Raw genomic sequence first — 23,465 nt, 5'->3', positions numbered from 1 at the left:
AAGATTGTAATGGCTAAGACTTCTTGTGCTGGAAGAATGAATGAGAGGAAGTTGCATTGAAGGTATTCTGAAGGTAATACAGATTTTCCTGATGGGTTATTTGGAATATGAATATAGGGATAAATCAAGGATAACTCCTATGTTAGACCCAAGCAACTGGGTAAACAGCAGAGTCATTCTGAAACAAAGAGAAAGCAGAAAGTCAAGACTTTCTGGACATGGGAAGTGTAAGATACCTACTAGATATCCAAGCACTTCAATGGATACCCGTTTCCTAGTTGGGGAACAGTAGTGGCTACCTCAGCGGGTGGGCATGATTAGGTGAGATAATACCTATGAAGTACTCAGAATACTGCCCGGCCTACCACAAACAGTAAATGCTAATCACGCTTATTATTATGCAGATGGAGTGTCAAAACAGGCAGTTGGAAATATAGGTCTGGGACTCCAAGAAGTAGTCAACGGTTAGAGACAAAGATTTAGGAGTCCTCTGCAGACAGATAAGGCCTGGATGAGGGCATCTAGGAAAAGTGCACAGATAAAGAAGGTGGCCAAAGGCAGACTCCTAGGTGACTCCAACATTCAGGTGAGTTAAGCAACGAAGGAAGCCATAGAGAATACTGAAAATTAATAACTGATGAAAAAAAAATAGATGAGTGTGGTGTGACAGAACCCAAGAAAGGACTGTTTCAAGACAGGAGTGGAAAGCTGGTTCAAAAGGTACCCAAAGTTGAATAGGAGGAGGGCTGAGAATTAGCTATTCAATCTGGCAAGAGAGACGCCCTTGAGGATTGCTAAGAGCAATTTCATAGAGTCATGAGGATGAATAAAAGCCCAACTGCACGGACGAGGAGTAGCTGAGAGGTGAGAAAGTCGCACCTGCAAATACACATGGCACTTTCAAGGAATTCTGTTGTGAAAGGGAACGGAAAATTGGGTAGTGGCTGGGAAAGGATGTGAGGTCCATGGTTTTTTAAAAGAACTATTTAAGTCAGTTAAACAGTTTTATATGTTGATGAGGCAGAAACTGCCATGGAGGAGAGAGGAGGGGTAACTGCAGGAGTGACCGTGAGTAGAGGAGAGGGGATGGAATCCAGGGTACAAGTGGAGAGTGACACTTCTTCAGCTGTAGAAGGCAATGAAAGATGTGCTAGTGATTGTGTGTGTGCACGCTCACTCAGTCGTGTCCGATTCTTTGCAACCCCATGGACTGTAGCCCACCAGGCTCTTCTGTCCATAAAATTTTCCAGGCAAGAATACTGGAGTGGGTTCCATTTCCTACTTCAGGGGATCTTCCCAACCCAGGGACTGAACCCATATCCCTTGAGTCTCCTGAATTGGCAGGCAGATTCTTTACCACTTCACCACCTGGGAAGCCCATGTGCTTAGGTTCCTTTTTAACAGGAAGGGGAAAGAAAGCTATTAAACACACTTGGTATAACTGACACTCAAGAATCAGTAAACAAACAATACTACTTGAATTGCTCCCAAGAACAATTCCGTTAATATTAGCTTTGAGAGCTTCAACCTTCAAATGACCAATAACCAAAGTATCTTGCAAGGTATTATAATTTTAGTAATTATATTCATGCTATATTTTAAGCCAAGCTCGGTAAAGAGGAATTAAAAGTAAGTTTCATGAAGGAAGGGACTTATTCAGGGCTAATGCCCCAACACTTGGTCATTGCCCAGTACATAAGACATTCTTAGAAAAATAGCTAAGATAGCTAAGTCGCTATCTCTTACTTTGTAGAGTGCTATGTTTATGAATGCCATTGGGGGAAGATAAGCCTCTTTGCAAGCTCTTCATCATTTATAAAGGAAATCTATATAGTGACACTTGTAAATCATTTCCAAATGTGAGTTTAACAATAATTTGACTGAATTTATAAGAAAAAAGTATAAAAATATTCAAGCATAGTCAAATACACAGATATCAGGAGATAAACTTCTCAAACCAAGATGGTTTCTGAAATCCAACCAGTTAAGACATGTATACAGTTACTGAACTGACATCATCATCTCTTGTCAACAAATTGGCAGTGGCAGGGCCAAAGCCAGATTCTCTCTGGCTCTTGGTGCCTCAAAGAGAACTATGGCTGTTTGAATGCGTAACAGAAAGGAAGATATTTCAACTGTTTTAAATATGTTTTCTGTCTGATATTGAACTCCCAAAAGTCACCTAGGATTAAAGAGTGCAAAGACAGTAATACACTGTCCCTCAGTAACAACAGTTGGTTAAGTCTTCACCTACGCAGGAATGAAATCGTTTTCAAATATTTAATTCAATTCTACCTAGCAACTGTTACCTACAAAACACAAATGCTACCCACTTTGTAATTAGAGTAAGAACTGTCTCCTTATCCTCACTCCTTATCAACAGGAGCAAGAAGCAGAGATGCTCAAAACAGCACAAGAGACAGGTGAGCTCCACCCATCCTGCTCCGGAAAAAGAGGCAAACATAAAGCAGCTCATCATCTTAAAAAAAAAAAAAAAGAGAAAGAAAAAAGGCAAAATGAACCCACTACATCAGACAGTAAGCTATACAGATTCTTGGCAATGCTCCAAATTACTTTGCAGGATCTTTAAAAACAACAACAACAAAAAACCCCAAAACAGAACAAACAAAAATTAAAGACTTTCAGACTTCTAGGTTCCAAGTCTGAACTGGTTTGTCTACTTGCTGAAGTAGAAGAAATAAAGCCCACTTAACTGATATACTATAGACATTAAATTAATCAACACAATGACAGGGTTTCTTCTTTGTTTAACAGGGAAGTACCACAAAATGACTAGATCCACTTGAATAGCCTGGAAAAATTAAACAAACACCAACACTGTTTTTCAGAGATGGTTCTTTTATTACAAGAAGTTTTGGTCCTCCATAGGCCAACTTCCAATAGTTAACTCCACTTTGAGGTATATGCTCATTCAATTATAAATTTCTACTAGAATATTTCATTTTTTTTCTTCCAGCTTGTTGTTCTGATCTTGGTGCAAAAGTCAGATTGCATCTTTCCTTCTGGGCTGTTGAATGACCAATAGCAACTAAAGTAACACTGAGGAGTTCACAACTTTCTTTCCTCTAAAGGTAAATAGAGTTATCTCTACAAAGAGTCAGTTTTCTAAAGGAACAAATTAATTCGGACACAAAAGTAAACACTGTCTTTGGCAAAATAACAAAGCTACCAGTCAACAGAATATGACCTAACATTTTTGAAGAATTAATGTTCAGTGTATGAATTTGGAAATTTTGTGATCTTTAAAAAACCAACTGACTGACTTCTACATCATATTTGGAAGTTTATCATCATATTCTGAGAAGCTCACTAAAGTTTATGTGGCATTAACTCACTAAAACAAAAAAGTCCCTGGTATTTTATTACTCTAACACTGGAATCTCTCAAGGAGAACAGACAATCATAAGAAGTATTCTTTGCTTTTGTAATCTCTTGCTTTCTTAATTTATACCTGTATGATAAGCAACTAAAAGTTACAGAGAAAATTGTTGTTTAGTCACAACGTCATCTCCGATTCTTTTGCAAACCTGTGGACTACAGTCTGCCAGGCTCTGGGATTTCCCAGGCAAGGATACTGGAGCAGGTTGCCGTTTCCTTCTCCAGGGGATCTTCCCGACCCAAGGATTGAACCCAAGTCTTCTGCATTGGCAGGCAGATTCTTACCGCTGAACCGCCAGGGAAACCCCACAGGAAAAGTAGGACTGTCTTATATTTCCAATTCCCAGTTTCTCAGATGGCACCAATTTTAGAATTCGGTAATCAAGCCACCATTCACTTTGCCACCACTTGCAGAATCCCTGCAACAATCCAGCTTCACCTCTGAACTCCAGTCATTTTGAGATGGTCTGGTTAACAGTGGACAGCATTCTACATGAAACCTAGAAACTACTCATTACATTTATATCACTTAAGGCCACATAACCTTAAATAAACCTAGTATCAATTTACCTACAAGAAGGAGTTTATACACAATTCCAGTACTAAATTCCAAAGTCCTAAAGCTTCAGTAACCCACTCAAGGTTGTGGGACTAAAAGCTAGCGGGAAAAAGAGCTGGTGTTAATATCAGTTCTGCCCAGACTCTTGGTAATCTATATGAATAATCCCAATTCACAGTTTTCATTCTGACTGTGCCGGAAATGCTTTTTGCAACCCAACATATCTAAAAAGGTTTCATTCTGAGTAATACAAGCCCTCCTCCTGGCCTCAAAAGCCAAGGGTCAGAGGCCTTTGTAATCCTCATTCACATGAAGCCAACCTTATTAGACTGGAAACGATATACAAAGCACTTGTTATAATGCATCCAGAAGCAGTGATGCCCTTAACAAGGAATATTCTGCAGCACATCTCTTTAGACTATAACTGAAAATGGATATAAAAGCTATAAATATTTGTTTCCTATATTGAGACCAGAACTACTATCTCCCCTGGTTTCTCCTGATTTTAAGACTTCCCTCTTAGCTCCATTTACCAAGTTTTTATTCTCCTATAAAACCACTATAAAATCATTTCGTGAAGACCTTTCTCTAGAGCTTGCTACTGAAAGTTAATTATTGCCATAAACTGACAATTCAAATAAAATACTTCTCAGGGAGCCAGTGAGACCCTAGGACCCCTTGGGGAATATTAAAATGTATAGAACATGATCCACACCCTCCAGGATCTGAATAAAAAAAAATTATTGATTCAGAGAGTGAGAAGTTAGCTTGAGAAGTCACTTTACACCTATGTTAAGACTGTACTTTAAAATTCACCTCCAAAAAAATAAAATAAAATTCACCTCCAGAGAAGACCATAAAATTATTTCAGTAATCTTTTCACCATCATTATCATGAAAATTATCATTAGCAGCAAGTTCTTTGCACAACTATCCTTTGCTTCAATTTAAATCTATTTTTCTCTTATTTGGGCATCAGTGGAGCTGGAAAGCAGCTGGTTACCATTCCTAATAATGGATCCATTCATGTTTTTTGAAGAGTTATTAAGTTGCCTCTTAACCTTTCATTCTCTCAACCTTTCCTCACAGGACTGACTTCCAATCATATAATCATCTTTTGAGTCTCCTCGGAACGGTCTCCAAGGTCTCCTCATCCCTTTTAAGTTGAGGAACCTAGAAATGGAAACAACATTCCAGTAAGGGGGTGACCAGTGCCAGCATTATCTATATAAAAGATGATACCACCCCATCCGGATTCCTCGACATCACTTCTAAAGCCCCAACCACTACTTTTACAAAAGTGTCCTTTGATGGCTCTTAGACTTTCTTCTGCTGTACTTAAGTTAGCTTCAGAATTATTCTGCTAATAGTCTTGAACAACATAATACCTTAGGCAATATATCCTTACAAAGTATTTCTAGAAGTTGTATGTATAACAAATTTTCAATTCAACATTCACTGGTCACCTTCTAAATGAAAAGTCACCATTGTAAACAACATAAAACACAAACGATGACTCAGAAATGGTCCATGTCTTAAGGAAATCATAATCTAATGGGGGAAAGACAATCAAAAGTATGTACAACAGAAAGTATCCTGGAGTGAATTCTTTAAGGGTAGGATAAAGAACAGTAAGATAACAAAAAAGGAAAAGCTGAATTTCAGATAGTAGTGGTATCTTGAAAGCTTCACGAAGAGTGGGATCTGAACTGTGCCATGAGAGATGAATAAGTCAGAGGCAGGTCAAGATGGGAAAACACTTTAAGGCAAAGGAGAGGCATTAGCAAAGGTATAAAGGCAGGTACACACACACTGTGGAGAACATCTAACAGACTGGTAGTTCAATATGGCTGAAGCACATTAAGTGAAAATGTGTGTTCAGGAGATAATGTTCAAAATGTAGAAATGTAGGCCAGCTAGATTATGAAGGGCTGGGAATTTTAAATCTTATTTTACATTCAGTGAGAAGTCAAAGAGTTTTAGGAATAAAGTGACAGAATCAAATCTGTATTTAAGAAAACCACTGGCAACACTGTATATACAGTGAAAAGGAAAGCAGAGAGACCAGTTAGGAGATTATGATTATAATCCATGCAAAGGTAATGGAAATTTAAAGTAGGATGATAAAAACAGAAAAACAGGGGCAGATTAAAGAAACACTACAGCATTATCACAGACAAGCCCCAGAAATTGACTGGATGGGGTGGGAAGAGAAAGGGACAGAAGGTAGCACAGTGCAAAAAGCATGAATGAGGCTTCAAACAGTTACAGGTCTGGATTTGAATTCTAGCTCCATCTCTTACAGGCTTCCCTGGTGTCTCGGCTAGTAAAGAATCCACCTGCAATGTGGGAGACCTGGGTTCAATCCCTCTGTTAGGAAGATCCCCTGGAGAAGGGTAAGACTACCCACTCCAGTATTCTGGCCTGGAGAATTCCATGGACTGTATAGTCCATGGGGTCGCAAAGAGTCGGACATGACTGAGCGATTTTCACTATCTATCACTTACTAGCCATAAGACTTAAGGAAATCTATTTAACATGTCTATACCTTGGTTTTTTCAACTGTAAAAAAAACAGTGTATCAGGTATTTTAGCAAACCTATTTTTAATTGAGATAAAACTATATTTTTCCTCCTTAAGCATACTATCCTCTACTAACTATTCTTAAAGCTTAATTTATTTTTTAACTATTCTACTTGTGGTTATTTTTATGTCTCAAGTTTAAGTTCCAGCCTACAATTTAGCATTTCTTCTGTAAATTGTAGTTGCATTGATCTCCATGGGCCTAAACTTACTCTCCTTAAGCTGAAACTTGAGAACAAATGTCAAACAGTTACCAAGTATAGACTAATGAATCTGAACCTGGGGGCCAAGCACCCTGAAGAGCCTCAGAGCTGTTTCAGGAAATCACCATGTACTCATACTCAAAAAGATAAGGAACACCAGTTATAGAGACCAAGAGTAGCAACCCCAATATAGCTGCCTTGGCCAGATAATTATGCAACTCATGAAGGCACTGCCTTCCTTGGTTACCTACCTGCCTATTTACTGTCTTGTTTTTTTCCCTCCCTTTTTGCCTTATCTCTAATTATATTCTAATTAGATACCAATGGTACCCACTGTTAGCAAGATGTGTGGCTGGCTTCAGTTTGGTTCCACCTAGCTTAGTGATGAACTTGACACCTATACCAAAAGCAAGAACATTCTTAAGTCAAGATTATAGCACTCAAATTGATATATATGTACACACATATATATGTATACCTCAAAGTAGTAAGAACCTGTTATCTCGGTGGGAAAAGAAGCACTCCTGTCCTTTAAATCTGAGTCTTAATAATAATTAAAGATTGCTATGTACCAGGCAAAGTGCTAAATACTTTGCATGCATAATAATTTCAAGTAAGCCTCACAATAATCTTATGAAGCACAATTAGCACTACTTTACACACGAAGAAACAGAAGCCTGGAGAGGTTAGGAAAGTTTCCCAAAGTCACTCAGCTGCTGAACGGCTGAGGCAAGGTCTGAGCCCCGCCAGCCTGAATCCAGAGCTCATGTCCGAACAGCTCCTAATTAGGGCAGAGTGAAAAAGTGGGCTTAAAGTTCAACATTCAGAAAACCAAGATCTTGGCATCTGGTCCCATCACTTCATGGCAAATAGATGGGGGAACAGGGGAAACAGTGGAAACAGTGTCAGACTTTATTTTTGGGGGCTCCAAAATCACTGCAGACGGTGATTGCAGCCTTGAAATTAAAAGACGCTTACTCCTTGGAAGGAAAGTTATGACCAACCTAGACAGCATATTAAAAAGCAGAGATATTACTTTGCCAACAAAGGTCCGTCTAGTCAAGGCTATGGTTTTTCCAGTGGTCCTGTATGGATGTGAGAGTTGGACTGTGAAGAAAACTGAGCGCCGAAGAATTGATGCTTTTGAACTTGGTGTTGGAGAAGACTCTTGAGAGCCCCTTGGACTGCAAGGAGATCCAACCGGTCCATCCTAAAGGAGATCAGTCCTGGATGTTCATTGGAAGGACTGATGCTGAAGCTGAAACTGCAATACTTTGGCCACCTCATGCGAAGAGTTGACTCACTGGAAAAGACCCTGATGCTGGGAGGGATTGGGGGCTGGAGGAGAAGGGGACAACAGAGGATGAGATGGTTGGATGGCATCACCAACTTGATGGACATGAGTTTGAGTAAACTCCGGGAGTTGGTGATGGACAGGGAGGCCTGGCGTGCTGCGATTGTTGCAAAGAGTAGGACACGACTAAGTGACTGAACTGAACTGAACTGAACTGTGCTATACTATCTCACACTATTACAGATTAGATAATGAGATTCTACCTTTCCTTTGTAAAGGTATTTATACATGCATGAATAAAAAATCCTTGCTGGAGAGATTACAAAAGGATTTCCTCATTAACAAAGCTTAAAGAGATGCTATCCACATGGTTTTACTGCTTATAATTAAAGGCAATAATCTAGGGACAATGTTGTATGTTTGTGTTTGATCTAAAAAATCAGTCAGTAATCATGGATGGACAGAGGTTGAATACAAGCATGTGTAAATATTTATTCCTCGAGGTGTAGATATTTATTACAGATACGTGTGATTAACTACTCCCCAGTTTTTAGAACCGAGAGTACAAAGGAGAGCTTCATTAAAAAAAGTTCCTCTAAAAACACTCCTTACAAGTAATATTATTCCCCTAATTCAAGACAGAAAGCCACAATTACTTTGATGCTGTAAAATGAGAATGAAACAATGGTGCTTCAGCGAAGTGTGGATCATAAGGGTTGGATCTCTCTGAAACAGTCAAAATGTTAGAAAGGTTCATAGCTCTTACTGATGAAAGGCACCAAAGCGTCTACACTCAAATATTCCAACCAAACACAAAAAAAGAAATGCAAGAAAACAGATAAAATTTATGGGGAAAAAACTCCAACTCCAGAAATAAATGCCAGTTGAATAGATCCTACCCACTGGTTCCACACAAGGCATTGCTGTAGTGATAATTAAAGGTAAAATAGCTGGGGAAATCCCTTCAGTCTATTTGTCAAATAGAAAAACAACTACTCATTTCAAAGAAAGGGGAATTTTCATACACAGCACAGAAAACTGCCAACTAACTCTTACATTTATATCTTTAACTGTTTCCTTAAAACTAAAACACATTAGAATAGTTATATTCAACATCTAAAAAGTTAAACCAAGTTTGGCCTCTAAGAAGTTTCATACTAAGCTTACAAGAGGATTTACATCATCCAAAACAACTACAATAAAATTCTTCTTTCAAATATCTTGGTTTTTAGAAGCAAATGTCTGGCAGTGCCTCCAGCCTTCTCCTGGTTGGCTTCCCCTGGAGGTAACCTGACAAGGGACAAAGCTCATTGAAATATTTAACAGTGGTGGTATGGATTTCTTTGGATAGGTCAAGACAAGCAGCTCATCCTTTTTAAAAACGTAAAGAACCATTTTATGGAATGTCATTCCCTCAGTCCAAGTATCTCTGTACTTCCTCAGGGATTTCTCAGAGAACTTATTGAGGGGGAAAATGAAAAGGCTAACAAAAGGACCCCTTTTCTCTCCCGATTCCCAACATAATCCACCTCAGCCACAGGGCCAGTTGCATCCACACTGTCATAAATGCCAGCAATTAGAGAATTAGGCCATAAAACCACCCACTCAGGTATAGGAGCACAGGCTTTATTTCATGCATGCCATAAAGATCCCGGACTTCCTTCTTTCAGGCCTTCTTCACAACCAAGGAAATGACAACAACAACAAAAAAGCAGCCTTTTGTCCATCTTATACTGATGTGATCAATGAAACCATCTGGATCCAGGTGAAGGATTCAAGATTCCTTTTTCTTAATAAAGACTGCAGTTCCTCTAACATGCCACATAATAAAGGACTGTATTGTGAGCACTTATACAGTGGGAACTAGAGTAAAACTACATTTTCCAGAAAAATTACTTTCCCTTATTCTGAAACTACTCTAGAAGCCTAGCCAATTCCTTATCTTCTCAAGAAATACTGGAGACTTACAAGAGTATTCTTAATTAACTCAACAATTTTGAGACCCTCCAGAAATCTTTTCTAATCAAAAAAGGTAATTCAAATATCAAAGTTAACTCCATGTTTTAAAATCTGATACAGTGGGCTTCCCTGGTAGTCCAGTGGTTAAGACTCGGGAGCTCCCAATGCAGGGGGTCTGGCTTCAATCCCTGGTCAGGGAACTAGATCCCACTAACAACTAAAAATCCCATGTGCTGCAACTAAGACTCAGAGCAGCCAAATAAATAAATATTTTTTTAAAAATCTAATACAATTTAATCAATCATTTCATTTGATTGATCATCTTCGAAACCATAGAAAGCCCAAGTCCATGATTTGCTCCATAAGATTTTGTTCACCAAGCTTTAAACCACTGTAGATAAGATCCAAACAAATACTTTTAATAGTAAACTCTTTAGCTTCCTCCTTCCCGCTAGTGCCTACAGGGTTAAGAATCTGACTTAAATGTAGGTATCGCATATCAAGACTCATTAGTAATTTAACCTTTCTTAATTCCTGAAAATAACATATGTAAACAAAAGAAGGTCCCATCCCAGCAATTCAAGAGTAAATTCCTCCCAAAGTAGTGACAGTCACAAAGCTTCCCTCAGTCTCTAGGTCTCTGTCGCTGGGCTCTCCACCTTGGCAGAAGAAGAATGGAAAGAGACAAGATGTTCACAAAAGGCCTGACTGAAGGCCTTCAGTTAAGTGCTAGAAGGCAGCTGAAGTTCTGTGCCAACACTAGTGGAATGTGGGCAGGCACAAAGAGATCTTAATTAGGAGACCTACAATTAAAACAGTGAGTCTCCAAAGGGGAGAGAGGCAGTGCAGTCTGTTACGCCTCACAGCGAGCACCGCAGGGTCACCACCCCTTTAGCCACAGGGCGAGGAAGGCAGCGGGCAGCGAGTCTGCACAGCTGCTCCGCGGAAGGCCAGATACCAGGTGAGCAGAGAGGGGAGGGGAGTCAGGATGAGTGTTTTCTCAACTTCCAATCAAGATCAATCACTATTTTGTGACCCAACAATTTCCTACAAGAGCAAGTGCCTGAAGACAATTAGATGGAAAGCAGAGCTGGAGACAAGTGATATGCCTTTCAGTGAGAGATGAAGAAAAGCTCTAAAGATTGCATTTGGGATGCTCAGCAAAAACCAGAGTATGTTTCTGAGCCTATTAACAACTACTCCCTGCAATATGGGTACCATCACTTTGGACTTATAAATACATTGGTGTCTTGGATTTTTTTTTTTCCATTTAAAAGCTCGTACACCTAAAGGAATATACCACCTAGACTGAAAATAACTTCTTTTCAGACAGTCAAGAATCAATAATATTGAAAACACAGAAACAAATTTAGCCAAACAAGAGGGTATCTAAATACCATATAACGAGTTATACTCAAAATTGTATCTTCACTTTTCTTATAAATGAAATTGGTCAACTTCAGCTAAGAACTTTACCCATAGAGTTCTTACATCTTGTCCATACAAAAAAAAACTTTCCTATCAAGTTCAAACTTCTCTTCCCAATAATAATGGCAGTTAAATTGGCTAATGTACACTCTGATTTAAAAATTACCAAACAGGTTCACTGACTCTGACTCTTTAAAAAAAATAAGAATAAGTTCTGACCTGAGCAAATAATTAATATAACAAAAAGGAATGAGAATACTGGAGCAGAAAAGATTCCTGAACTGACATTTGGCCCAACCTTCTCATTTTGCAGATCGGAAGTTTCAGGTTAAAAGTGAAATTGTCCAGACTGGTGAGTGAAAGAGATGAGTACGAGGACTCATGTCATGTTTACCTACTTCCACTCGGAGGGGTTTCTTCTAGCCCACTTGTTCTCTGCTTCACTTTCCTTCTGCCCAGCTCAGGATTAGCTGTGAGGGCAATGAAAGAGCAACTCCCACTCTTGGCACATATACCCAGCAACCATTAAAAAAAAAAAAAAAATCACAGATGCTCTCCCACTCCAGAACTACCATCTTTTCTAATCCCCACTCAAGAACCCACCTGGGGCTACCTGAACTAAACTGCCATTTCAAGCATAAAGACAAATACATAACAATGTTGTGATTCAGTTTCCATTTATAGCTAATCAAAGTCTGCCATGTTCAATCAGAATGGAAATACTGCTTTTAACCTTTTGTGAAGTGGTATGAACAGTAACTGCAGTATGAAAGTAATAAATAAAGACTACATGCTGATAAGTAGACCATTCAGGGATTCATATTAAAACAGTCCCAATTCTAATCAATGGAGAGGATGCTGAACTATGTATATTTAGTAGGACCCTGACACCATGCAGGGCAGAGGGAAGGCAAAAAAGTAGACCACTGTGATTTCTTACAGTGCACAATCAAATAAAACTCAAATTAATTCTACTTCATAACTGTCACAAAGAAAGCCCCAACAGGAGACCAGCAACACCTATGCAGGTTTAAAAAAAAAAATAATCCCATCTGACAGAATTTGGTCATGAAGAACTCTTACATGTAGTTATTACTCAGAGAGAGATTCAATCCCAAGGGAAGTTCAGAATGTGTGGCAGTAAGGGACAAACCTTCTGCAGCTAAAGGAGTTGAAGGAGGGAACTGACCTGGAAGTTCTGTCATCTTTCAACCACTTGAACTTAGCAGTTCAATAAGTACACTTTTGTTATGGAGAAATCATAGTCATTATTCACTTAAAGCAAACCAGAATATAAAGAGGCCAGAATCATTCTGGATCACAAACTGCACCTTCATGAACCAGACAAGGCTTGATACAGATCTGGGAGCAACTTCTGAGAAACAATCTTTAGAACTCCGTGTTAGCCCAGGGAAACCCTAAACCTCCTTTTTGGAACTTTTATCATTGATTTGTAAGACTCTCTAACAAAACGCTTGGTTTCTACACTGAAAACAACCAGGTCCAAGGATGTAATCACTACGGTTTACTACTAAATCATACATGAGTGAGTACTCATGAACATATACCATTAACCCATCCTAGATTAACTCAAACTACCACATGAAAGGCTTACCAATGGAACTACAGTTCATTCTAGCCGAATTTAGAAAAAATACTGAAGTTTAACGTAAGGAGTCAACCACTCTTCTCATACTGAAGTAGCAACTACTGTTCACGCATAAGTCTTAAAGAAAAAAAGAGTGTCAATATGCTCTTAGTTGAAACTACTGCAACTCCTTGACAGGCTTTACACTACATACTAATACTAAACAAAATAACGCCAGTGGATAAGAAAATGTTAGCACCTGATTAAAACTTTAAAGGTGATTTGTCAAAGACCAACAGATAAAATATTCTGGTGCCCAGACATTAGGTCCCTGAATCCAGGTAGCTCTCTTTCTAACCAGTCTCTTGAAAAGCTATGATTGGAAGCTGTCAGCATAAAACTTTGCTTTTGAATGTGATAACAACATTTGGAATGTGAACAAGTACTTGGTCCTTCAATACAAAATATACAAGCATACTAAACAAGAAGAAAATGCTTCTCAGGATCCCCTTAAAAATAGACTAGCTTCTCCTAATAGAGACGTTCTTATTATACTCAAGTATACATGGGCTAAAATTCTACATATAACCAGGCAAGTCTCAGTTTCGAAAATAAGCAGGTAAATGAAATGTCAGTAAGTCTATTTTTTTTTTTTTTTTTGCTGCTGTATCTTTTAAAAAAGCAAAATCAACTCACATTTAAGCACCAACTCCATGCAAGTAACCTGAACGGTTCAGTCTTTTTGTCATGTATGAGGCCTTTGGTTCTCCAACTACATGGGATCTGTGTTGTTAGCTTAAAAAATACAGAATTGGCCTTTCAAAAAAAAATAATAATCTACAGCAACCAATAAATAGTCTCAAACAACCCTGCTGACTGCAGCTGCCTTCTGAAGGCTGGGAAAAGGAGGTGGAGAGAGAGCAGAGAGAGGCAGGGAAGAGGGAGCTGCAGCTAGCTACAGAGCAAGGAACACGCCCCCATCATGTCCTCCTTGCTCTGTCAGAAGGCGGGTTGTTGTCAGTCTCCTCATCATGCTGCCTTAGAAACGATTTAAAAAAGGAGGCAGGAAGACTAACAACTAAAAAATGCCAGCTCCTTGAAAGGAGGGGCCAGGGTCCCTGGGATCTCCTCCCTCCCCTTCTTCCCAGGATCTTTCCGTAGATCTAAAGGGGTGCGGGGCACAATAGGGGACCAGGGGTTTGCCCAGGATATTTTGTGTGCACCAACGGCAGAGCACGCAGGAAACGGCTGGTTGTTATCTTTCCCTTTCTGTTTCAATCAAGAGCACTCCAGAGCAGCAACCCCCTACCCACTCGGCTTCAGCCCCAAGCAGCTGCTCTATCCTCCTTCTAGCATCCCCCCATGCCATTCTGTCCCATCCCCTCCAATTCAAACTCCCCCTTCTGCATCCAATGGAAAACAAATGCGCAACGCCACTGGCTGAACCTGAACTCAACTTCCCTTCCCAGGGCAACTTTCCTTTTGGCTGAAGGGGGCCGAATAATGCCTATCAAAGCCTCCCCATTCTCCTCCCGGTACTAATGGGGAAGGAGCAAAGCTCGAGACCCTTCATCCTCCCTGGGTCCCCCTTAAAACAAATCAGAGAGAGCGCCCCAACTCCTTCTAAGGAATAACTTTGCTTCATAAGCTCTTCATAACCCTCTTTTTCTCCACCAGAAGCAGCCACCAGTAAAACTGTCCCTTATCTACTCTCCTCACCCCAACCCTGCTTCCCCCACCCGTTCCAAGCCCCAGGATTGGCCTAGGAAAAGGTGGATCAATAATGAAATGACGGAGAAAAGGAGAAGGGCGGGAGGGAGCTAGGGCTGGAGACTGCGTGCTCTCAGGCACAGTGGGTGGGGTAGCAGAGCAGCAGCTGCTTCCCCTGGGAGGATGCTGCCCAAGTCCCCCACAAACACCTCCCCTCACGGGGGCCCCCTTCCCCAGAGCTGGAGGGGAAAGCCTGCCTCCTCTCCAGGGGAAATGGTGGAGAGCTGCTCTTCTCTGAGCCCGAGGGACAGTGGACTGTTTTCCCCCGCAAAGATGCCACTAATCCTTCATTCTAAAGGAGGGAAAGGGTGGAGTGAAGTAGTGTAAGCCCCTGCTACCCGGAGGCTAGAAACTGCAGCTCTGTAAGATGGGGGGAAACAGACTGCTGCACGAAGAGATCGCCGTTATCTTCAGAGGGAAAGGAGGCGAAGGGAGAAAGGTGGAGAGGAAAGTAGCTTTTTCCTGGTGGGGTAGGGCGGGATGACGGGAGGACCTCTCTGCTGGGGGTGGGGAGTGGGGGCGCGGGTGGAGGTGAGGGAAGGGGGAGTGGCTGCTGGTGTAGGGACCTGGCCCGGGGACCAGGCGAGGGTTCACCAGGTCTTCGGAAGCAAGGTGCTGGAAGGGACACCGATCCCCAAGGGTGGGAGAAGAACGTGGCTTTGGATGGGGCCATCACCCGAGAGATGCCCGAGAGGAAAACTGCCCCAGGAGTAAAACATCTGCCCAGAGAGGGAGGCGGGGATGTGGCGGGATCAAGTCTCTAGGAAGGGAGGGAGGGAGGAATCTTGCTCGGATGAGGTAATCTGTGAAAGGGAGGAGGGGTTCAGTCCCGGGATGGGAAACCCGGGAGAGGGGTCTGTGCCAAAGGATTTGGGGAAGGGTCAGGGCAAGGAGGGTCGGGGGCAAAGGCCCTCGGCCAGATGGGTCCGAACCTCGGGGTGGGGGCGCCTGGGGGTCTGCACCCCGGTATGGGGGACCCGAGATGGGAGGGCCGTCTGCCCCGGGTCAGGGACCCCGGGATGGTCCCCGAATTGGGATGCTCCACAATCCCGGATGGGGGAGGGGAGGGGGGCTCCGCAGAGGGTCGAGACCCCGGACCTGGGGGGTTCCTCGCCCCCTTACCTCTCCGCTGCCGCCTCCCCCGCCGCTCTCCCCAAACACGGCCCGGAACCGGCGCAGGTTGGTGCCGATGGCGGCCGAGACCTGCAGCGCCGCGTCGAAGCCCGGGCCCACCCGGAGCAGGGCCGGCCCGGAGGAGGCTGAGGACGATGACGAAGACGAAGACGAGGCGGACGACGAGGAGGCTGCTGAGGCGGCGGCCGCTCCCCCTGGAACCCCGGCCCCGCCGCTTCCCGCCGCCGCCGCCGCGGCCGCCACAGCCGGGGGGGAGGGGGGCGCCCCGGGGCCGCCGCCGCCGACCGGGGGCCCGGGGGGAAGCAGCAGGGCCGGGACGCGTTGCCGCGGGGCGCCCCCTAGGCCCCGGCGCCCCCCGCCGCCGCCGCCCCCGGTGGTCCCGGGTCGGGCGGGGAAGCGCCACCGACAGCTGTGCGCCATGTTCGCCCCGTGAAGTGAAGCAGCGAGAGGGAGAGGCGACAACACAGGGGGGCGGGGAGGCGGAGGGGGGGGCCACGGGCCCCGGAACCTGCCTGGGCTGCCCGGCGCCGCCCGGCCGCCAGCAGGCCGCCGCCGCTATGCCGAGCGCCGGGCCGAGCCAACCGGCCCGGCAAGCTGTATAGCGGGCTTAGGCCCGCCCTGCCGACGCCGGGTCGCCGCTACGCCATCCCGAGGCCAGGGCCGCAGCCTGCCGCCCGCCCGCCCGCCCCGCAACCTGGATAACTGCGTGCCCCGCCCTCCGGGAGCGGCAGACTCGGGAGAAGGCGGGGGGGAGGAAGCCCAGGAGCCCTACGCGGAGCGCGGGTTCCGGGGAGAGGGGGAGGGGCGATGGCTACGGGGAGGATGGAGGCGGAGGGAGCCCCGCCGCCCGCAGCCTCGAGAGCCGAGAGGCCGATTACACACGTTCCCGGGATGCGCTGGGAATCGAACCGCCCTGGAGAGCCGCTTCCAGTCTAACGCGGCTGCCGGGTCGGGGACGAGTGCGCCTTCTCCGCCTCGAGGCACGGATGCGAGATGGGTTAGCCCGGATTTAACGCTTCTAGAATAAAAGAGCCCTTATTGTGCTACAGGCAAGACGGAATTGTTGCCCAGTTTACTCTATGCAAAATAGGAAGGCCCTCAATGAATGCGCTTTAAAAAAAAATTTTTTTTAAAGCCCCTCCCATTTTCCTGCTGGAGCTCTCTCCAAAATGCGTACACCGAGTGGTTCGGGCTCCCGCCACCTCCTCTTCCTACTGTGCACTCGGGGCTGGGGAACGTCTGGTTTGGGCGCCCTTCTGCAGAGAGTTGGACTGTTTCTCCGGCCCGGGCACTGAGGCCCCGGCGTGCTCCGCTAACGAGGCGGCGTTACAACGAAGCTGAAACTGGGTGGCTAACGGGGCCTGGAGGAAAGAGGCGGGCAAAAGCGCCCCCGCCCCTTCTTCCTCCGTTCTCTGCCTGCCGCTGCATGCAAAGCAGACCCTAATATATGCACGCGGAGGGAGGGGGGCTCGCGAGCACGTTTCTGATTAAGAGAGGGGGAGGAGAAGAGCGTTGAGCATTATGATACACTGGGTGGAAAGGGGCCCGCCGGCGGCGAGCTCTGTGCGCGGGGTTAGTGGGCAGAGGGGGGAGGGGGAAGGAGGACGGTTAGGGCGGGGGGTGCATATCCACCCCGTTTACTTTATTGCGGGAAAGAGGGGAGGGCGCCTCAAGCTAGGCGTTAGAAGCCTGCGAGGCTGGGAAAGCACAGAAGGGAGGGAGGGGTTTGTACTGGGAGAACTTGCGTTGGCTGAGGCTGGGGGATCGATACACAGCCTGCAGGCCTCGGGGCAGCCTCCATCACCGCCCCCCCCCCCCCCCCCGCCCCACCAACTCCCCGGCCGAGGTGGAGTTCGCTGGAAGGTCACGCAGCCTTCCTGGACTCCCGCACCCGTAAGGCGCCGGGCCAGTAATATAACAGCCTGGGGCGGCGAATTTGGGGAGGAGGGGGAGGGTCGTGGTGTGCAGGTTGCAATCAGCTCTGGCCCTCTGGAGGGTGCTCTGCACGCCTCCAGAGAAGGTCCACGGCCTCCTGGTGCTGAAAACCTACGTCCCTCCACCCGCGAAACGTTTGTGCTGAGCGAACGATGGGGTGGGGGGCTAGAGGAGCGGAGAAAGGGAGGAGACACAGGCAAGCTTCAACTCCCCCAACTCGTCCCGGATCGATCGTGGTTCCAACCGCGCAGGATGGAGCCCAGATGGTTTGCAAAGCGCACACTCACACAGAGCGCACACACAGAACCAGATTCCGTTGTTACATCGTGTGGTTTACTAGGTGCAAAAAGGGTGGGAGTAGGGGACGAGTCTCTTAAACGGCAGCCCCAGGACTCTGCTAAGGACATAGACACCCCATTGTGGACGGTTTCTCCATTGCAATGCATTTAGCGTTAGGCGCTGGGGGTTTTGCTTCAGTGTCGCTGCTCTGATCAGTTACAGATTGGCGACCACGTGGATTCCCGCAAGCATCCTCATTTGTTCCCCCCTCTCTCTCGCTTATTTTTCTTTTGTATTTGCCGCCCCCCTCTTCTTTAATATGCATAACGGTCTACAGAGGTAATAGGCAGGGGACTGAGTGACAGGCTTTACAAAACTGTGTCAACAGGATTTGTTCCCGTCCTCCACCCCTGAGACGACATAAACCTGCTGGGTTCTGAGTAACCTCTTCATTTCAAGCATACTTCTTGGGGCACAGGTGGGAGGTCTTCAGGTTCAGTGGGGACAGCAGGAAGGAAGAATGTCCCTGAAGATTGTGTGAAGTCCTCAAACTCAAGCCTCCAAGTAGAAAACTCCTTGATAAAATCATCTGATTTGTCTCTTTGCCTCCTGACTAGTCCAAAAGGAGCACGAGCAAGTCAGAATTTGGTTTATTGTTGGAGCTCTTAAGGCAGAAAGAATAACGTATCTGTCGAGTGCTTTCTGTGAGCCTGAGTGCTTTATGCACGTTCAGTTCTCACCAACCCTCCAAGATAATTCTGATTTTATGAATGGGGAAACTGGTGTATTGTCCAAAATCACAGGGCTAGTAAGTGCAAGACCAAATTTCACTGGGGTCTAACCATACTGCTGATTCCCCGAAAGACATACTCACTCTCACTAGGATGACTATTATTTTTTTTAAAAAATGGAAAACAAGTGTTGGTGAAGATGTGGAGAAATTGGAACCTTTGTGCACTGTTAGCAGGAATATAAAATGGTGCAACCATTGTGGAAAACAGTATGGTGGTTCCTCAGAAAAAAAGAATTACCATATGATCCAGCAATTCCACTTGTGGGGAAGTGGAATTATATACTCCCCAAAACTTGAAACCACAGTCTTAAGGAGATATTTGTATGTCCATGTTCATGGCAGCATTATTCACAATAGCCAAAACATGGACACAAACCCAGTATTCATCAACCAATGAATGGATTACCAAAATGTGGTATGCTCATAAAGAATATTATTTGGCCTTAAAAAAGGAAGGGGGGTGGAAAGGAAGGGAATTCTGAAATATGTTACAGGATGGACGAATCTTGAGGACATTATGCTAAGTGAAATCAATCAATCATAAAAAGATGAATATTGTGTGATTCCATTTATATGGGGCTTCCCAGGTGGCTTCTCTGATAGCTCAGTTGGTAAAGAATCTGCCTGCAATGCAGGAGACTGGCGTTTGATTCCTGGGTTGGGAAGATCCACTAAAGAAGGGGTAGGCTACCCACTCCAGCATTCTTGGGCTTTCCTGGTGACTCAGCTGGTAAAGAATCTGCCTACAGTGTGGGAGACCTGGGTTCGATCCCTGGGTTGGGAAGATCCCCTGGAGAAGGGAAAGACTAACCACTCCAGTATTCTGGCCTGGAGAATCCCATGGATTGTATAGTCCATGGGGTCACAAAGAGTCGGACACAACTGAGCGACTTTCATGTCACTCCCAGGTGGTACTAGTGGTAAAGAACCCGCCTGCCAATGCAGGAGACATAAGAGATGTGGGTTCCATCCCTGGGTCGGGAAGATCCCCTGGAAAAGGGCATGGCAACCCATTCCAGCATTCTTGCCTGGAGAATCCCATGGACAGAGGAGCCTGATGGGCTACAGTCCATAGGGTCGCACAGAGTCGGACAGGACTGAAGCGACAGCACACACACTTACGTGAGGTACTTAGGGTAGTCAAAAACACAAAGACAAAGTATAATGGTTGCCAGAGGATGGAGTGAGAGGAGAATGGGGTGTTATTGTTTAATTGGTAGAATTTCAGATTTATAAGATGAAACAAGCTACGGGCATGGATGTGGTAATAGCTGCACAACAATGTGAATGTATATATATATATATATATATATATATTTTGGCTGTACCAGGGCTTAGTTGTGGCACACAGGATCTTAGCTGCAGCATGTGAAATTTAGTTCCCTGCCCAGGGATCAAACCCAAGCCGCTCGCATTGGGAGCACAGAATCTTAGCCACTGGACACCAGGGAAGTCCCAACAATGTGAATGTGTTTTTTAAAAGAAGACATTCTATGCCTTACTCATAAGTTACTGTTCACTGCATGTGCCTTATTATTTTTTATGTTAAATTTTAATTGTTTATTTTTCTTGAATACCTAATATATACGTATGGTTACAAATTTAAAGAAATAAAGTTTTCACTTTACTCTTAACTTCCCTCCCCTTCCCTCCCACAGTCATACCTCATCCTTTCTTAGTGGCAACTAAGGTTATCAGTCTCTTGTATATTCTTCAAAAGATAGTTTATACCTATACAAGCAAATACATACAGATGTTTTTCCACAAATGAAAGACTATCAAACCCATTTCCTGGATCCTACTTAGAAATCTGTATCTTAAAAATCATTCTGATCAGTGGACAGAATTTCCTTATTCTTGAAGGGGGCTATATGGAACAGATGAAGCATAATTTATTTAACTAGCTCTCTGTTAGTGTACACAAGTTATTTCCAAACTCTCAAACAGTCCTGTAGTGTACAACCTTGAACATATCTTATTTTGCAAATGTGTAACTATATCTGTAGTATACTTTCTAGAAGTGGAATTGCTAGGTCAAAAGGTATGTACACTTATAATTTTGATAAATGTTGTGACATTGTCCCCTGTAAAGACTGAGTTGCCCCCTTGTTAAGATTGTACGAATTCATACTCCCAGGGTTCCCAGGTGGCTCTAGTGGTAAAGAACTCACCTGCTAAGGCAGTAGATTTAAGAGACAAGGGTTCAATCCCTGGGTAGAAGATCTTCTGGAGGAGGGCATGGCAACCCACTCCAGTGTTCTTGCCTGGAGAATGCCATGGACTGAGGATACTGGCAGGTTGCAGTCCATGGTGTCCCAAGAGTCGGACATGACTCAATCAACTTAGCACACATGCAATTCATACTCCTAGCACTCTAATGGCAGAAAGTGAAGAGTAACTAAAGAGCCTTTTGATGAGGATGAAAGAGGAGAGTGAAAAACCTGGCTTAAAACTCAACATTCAATAAACAAAGAACATGGCATCCAGTCCCATGGCAAATGGATGGGAGAGAAGTAGAAACAGTGGCAGATTTTATTTTCTTGAGCTCCAAAATCACTGCAGACAGTGACTGCAGACATGAAATTAAAAGGCGCTTCCTCCTTGGAAGAAAAGCCATGACAAACCTAGACAATGTATTAAAAAGGGGACACATCACTTTGCTGACAAAGGTCCTTATAGTCAAAGCTATAGTTTTTCCAGTACTCATGTATGGATATGAGAGTTGGACCATAAAGAAGGCTGAGCATCAAAGAATTGATGCTTTTGAATTGTGGTGCTAGAGAAGACTCTTTAGAGTCCCTTGGACAGTGAGGAGATCAAACAAGTCAATCTTAAAAGGAAATCAACCTGGAATATTCATTGGAAGAACTGGTACTGAAGCTGAAACTCCAATGCTTTAGCCACATGATGCTAAGAGCCGACTAATTGGAAAAGACCCTGATACTGGGGAAGATTGAAGGCAGGAGGAGAAGGGGGCGATAGAAAATGAGGTGGTAGGATGGCATCACTGATTCAATGGACATGAGTTTAAGCAAACTCTGGGAGACAGTGAAGGACAGGAAAGCCTGGTGTACTGCAGTCCATGAGGACGCAAACAGACATGACTGAGCAACTGAACAACAATCGTAGGCTCAGATTCCGTAGTTTTAGTTATGTGATCTTGAACCAGACACCTAGACTCATAATGCCTCAGTTTCCTAATCTGCAAAATAAGAATATCAATGAAGACTGAATGACCTAATCCAAGTAAAGTGTATTCTCTCTCATTCAGATAGAAACACTTCCTTAGTCAGTGGTGAATATACCTCCTCTCAAATTTCCTTTCTCCAAACACATCCCCAATGGAAAACATTGTGTTAGTTGTCCCCAAAGTCCTGGAACTAAGAAAAGACTAGTAGCCGGGTCATTTAAACTTGCCATTGGCTTGATCACCACCAAATGGAAGACAGTTCAGAATCCTTACATGTTGCTTTCTTTGGTGAAGGAAGGGCCAAGTCCATTACTCTTCTATGGGTTGACATTCCCTTCTCCAGGGAATCTTCTGGACTCAGGGATAGAACTCAGGTCTCCTGCATTGCAGGCAGATTCTTTACAGTCTGAGCCACCAGGGAAGGCTTCTGTGAAGGCACCTTTCCATTAAGGAAGCAGTGGTTACATTTTGGTACGGCCCCTTTCATGAATTTACTTTCCAAAAGAATTAGGTATAGCTACATCTATGACTAAAAGGACTTTAAATAATTGCCCCAGCATGAGCAGCTAGCTTTCTGTAAAGGATTAGGCTGTAGTCTTGGCCAAAGGCAAAGACTGGCTAATTTGGTGGGCTTGATCTCTTTGAGAACAGGCACTGTATATTGCTTTTCTTTGTATCCCCTGTGCTGAGTAGTGTCTATATCGGCTCAGTTAATGTTTGTGGAATAAATGGCCCTTCCCAGCTTCACTCTTGGACCTTGGGATTTATACCCAAAGGGTTTTATTTTGTCAGAGTTGCATGTCCTGGGTTTTTTTTTTTTTTTATCTGATGCATGTCACTAATCTGGTGACTGACTATGCCATAAGGGCCACAGCCAGTGAATAAGGTCAGCAATTACTCTTCGAGGACTCTAGCACACTAAGGCAACAGTGGATACCCAAGCGTGACTCTAGCCTCGACAAGTGATGACAAGTTCAGTTCACATCAAACATAAATATTTGTCGAAGTTGATCCTGTGATGATGCATGCCACCAGCATTACCTCGGCCTCCCGGGTGCTTCCGGTGTTTGCCGATGCGGCCGTGGCCGTGGCTCACGTGGCCCCTAAGTTTCCGGGTCTTCCTTAGTCTGGATGGCATGTCGGCGGCCTAGACGAAAAAGTGTGCTGGGTTTTTATAAAAATACATTTTATTTTAAATCAGCTACATTGTCTCCATCTGAAATTGTACAAAGTGTGTATCAAAGTGTGCATCTCTCAAAGAAAGAAAGATGATAGGAATAATTCCTATTTGATTATTACCGCTTCACCTTGTTGAAGCTTGAAGGAAATGTTGCACTAAAGCGTTTCCTTTC

General features: G+C 44.2%; 1 protein-coding gene and 1 non-coding gene across 7 annotated transcripts in view; both read right to left on the bottom strand.

Annotated features, from left to right (window-relative positions):
* KMT2A (lysine methyltransferase 2A) overlaps window positions 1–16,374 on the bottom strand; it is an 80,864-nt gene extending 64,490 nt beyond the window's left edge. For 2 of the 6 annotated variants that reach the window (XM_043480725.1, XM_043480726.1), the window contains exons 1-2: window positions 15,905–16,374; window positions 13,709–13,807 (exon numbers count right to left, since the gene is read on the bottom strand). In XM_043480725.1, the coding sequence (XP_043336660.1) occupies window positions 13,709–13,807; window positions 15,905–16,336 (531 nt within the window). In that variant the 5' untranslated portion in view covers window positions 16,337–16,374. The remainder of the gene's footprint in view (window positions 1–13,708; window positions 13,808–15,904) is intronic. The other 4 variants (XM_043480727.1, XM_043480730.1, XM_043480728.1 and 1 more) reach the window with 2 other exon arrangements.
* A 6,569-nt stretch (window positions 16,375–22,943) lies between these two features.
* Window positions 22,944–23,073, bottom strand: LOC122450679. Its single transcript, XR_006272178.1, has one exon. It is a non-coding gene; the product is annotated as a small nucleolar RNA SNORA3/SNORA45 family (small nucleolar RNA).
* Between the last annotated feature and the right edge of the window lie 392 nt (window positions 23,074–23,465).

Source organism: Cervus canadensis, chromosome 11, assembly GCF_019320065.1.
Source record: "Cervus canadensis isolate Bull #8, Minnesota chromosome 11, ASM1932006v1, whole genome shotgun sequence".
NCBI classification, from domain to species: Eukaryota; Metazoa; Chordata; class Mammalia; order Artiodactyla; family Cervidae; genus Cervus; species Cervus canadensis.
Note: the sequence above shows the minus strand (reverse complement) of the source record. Positions and strands in the feature narration are given on the sequence as shown.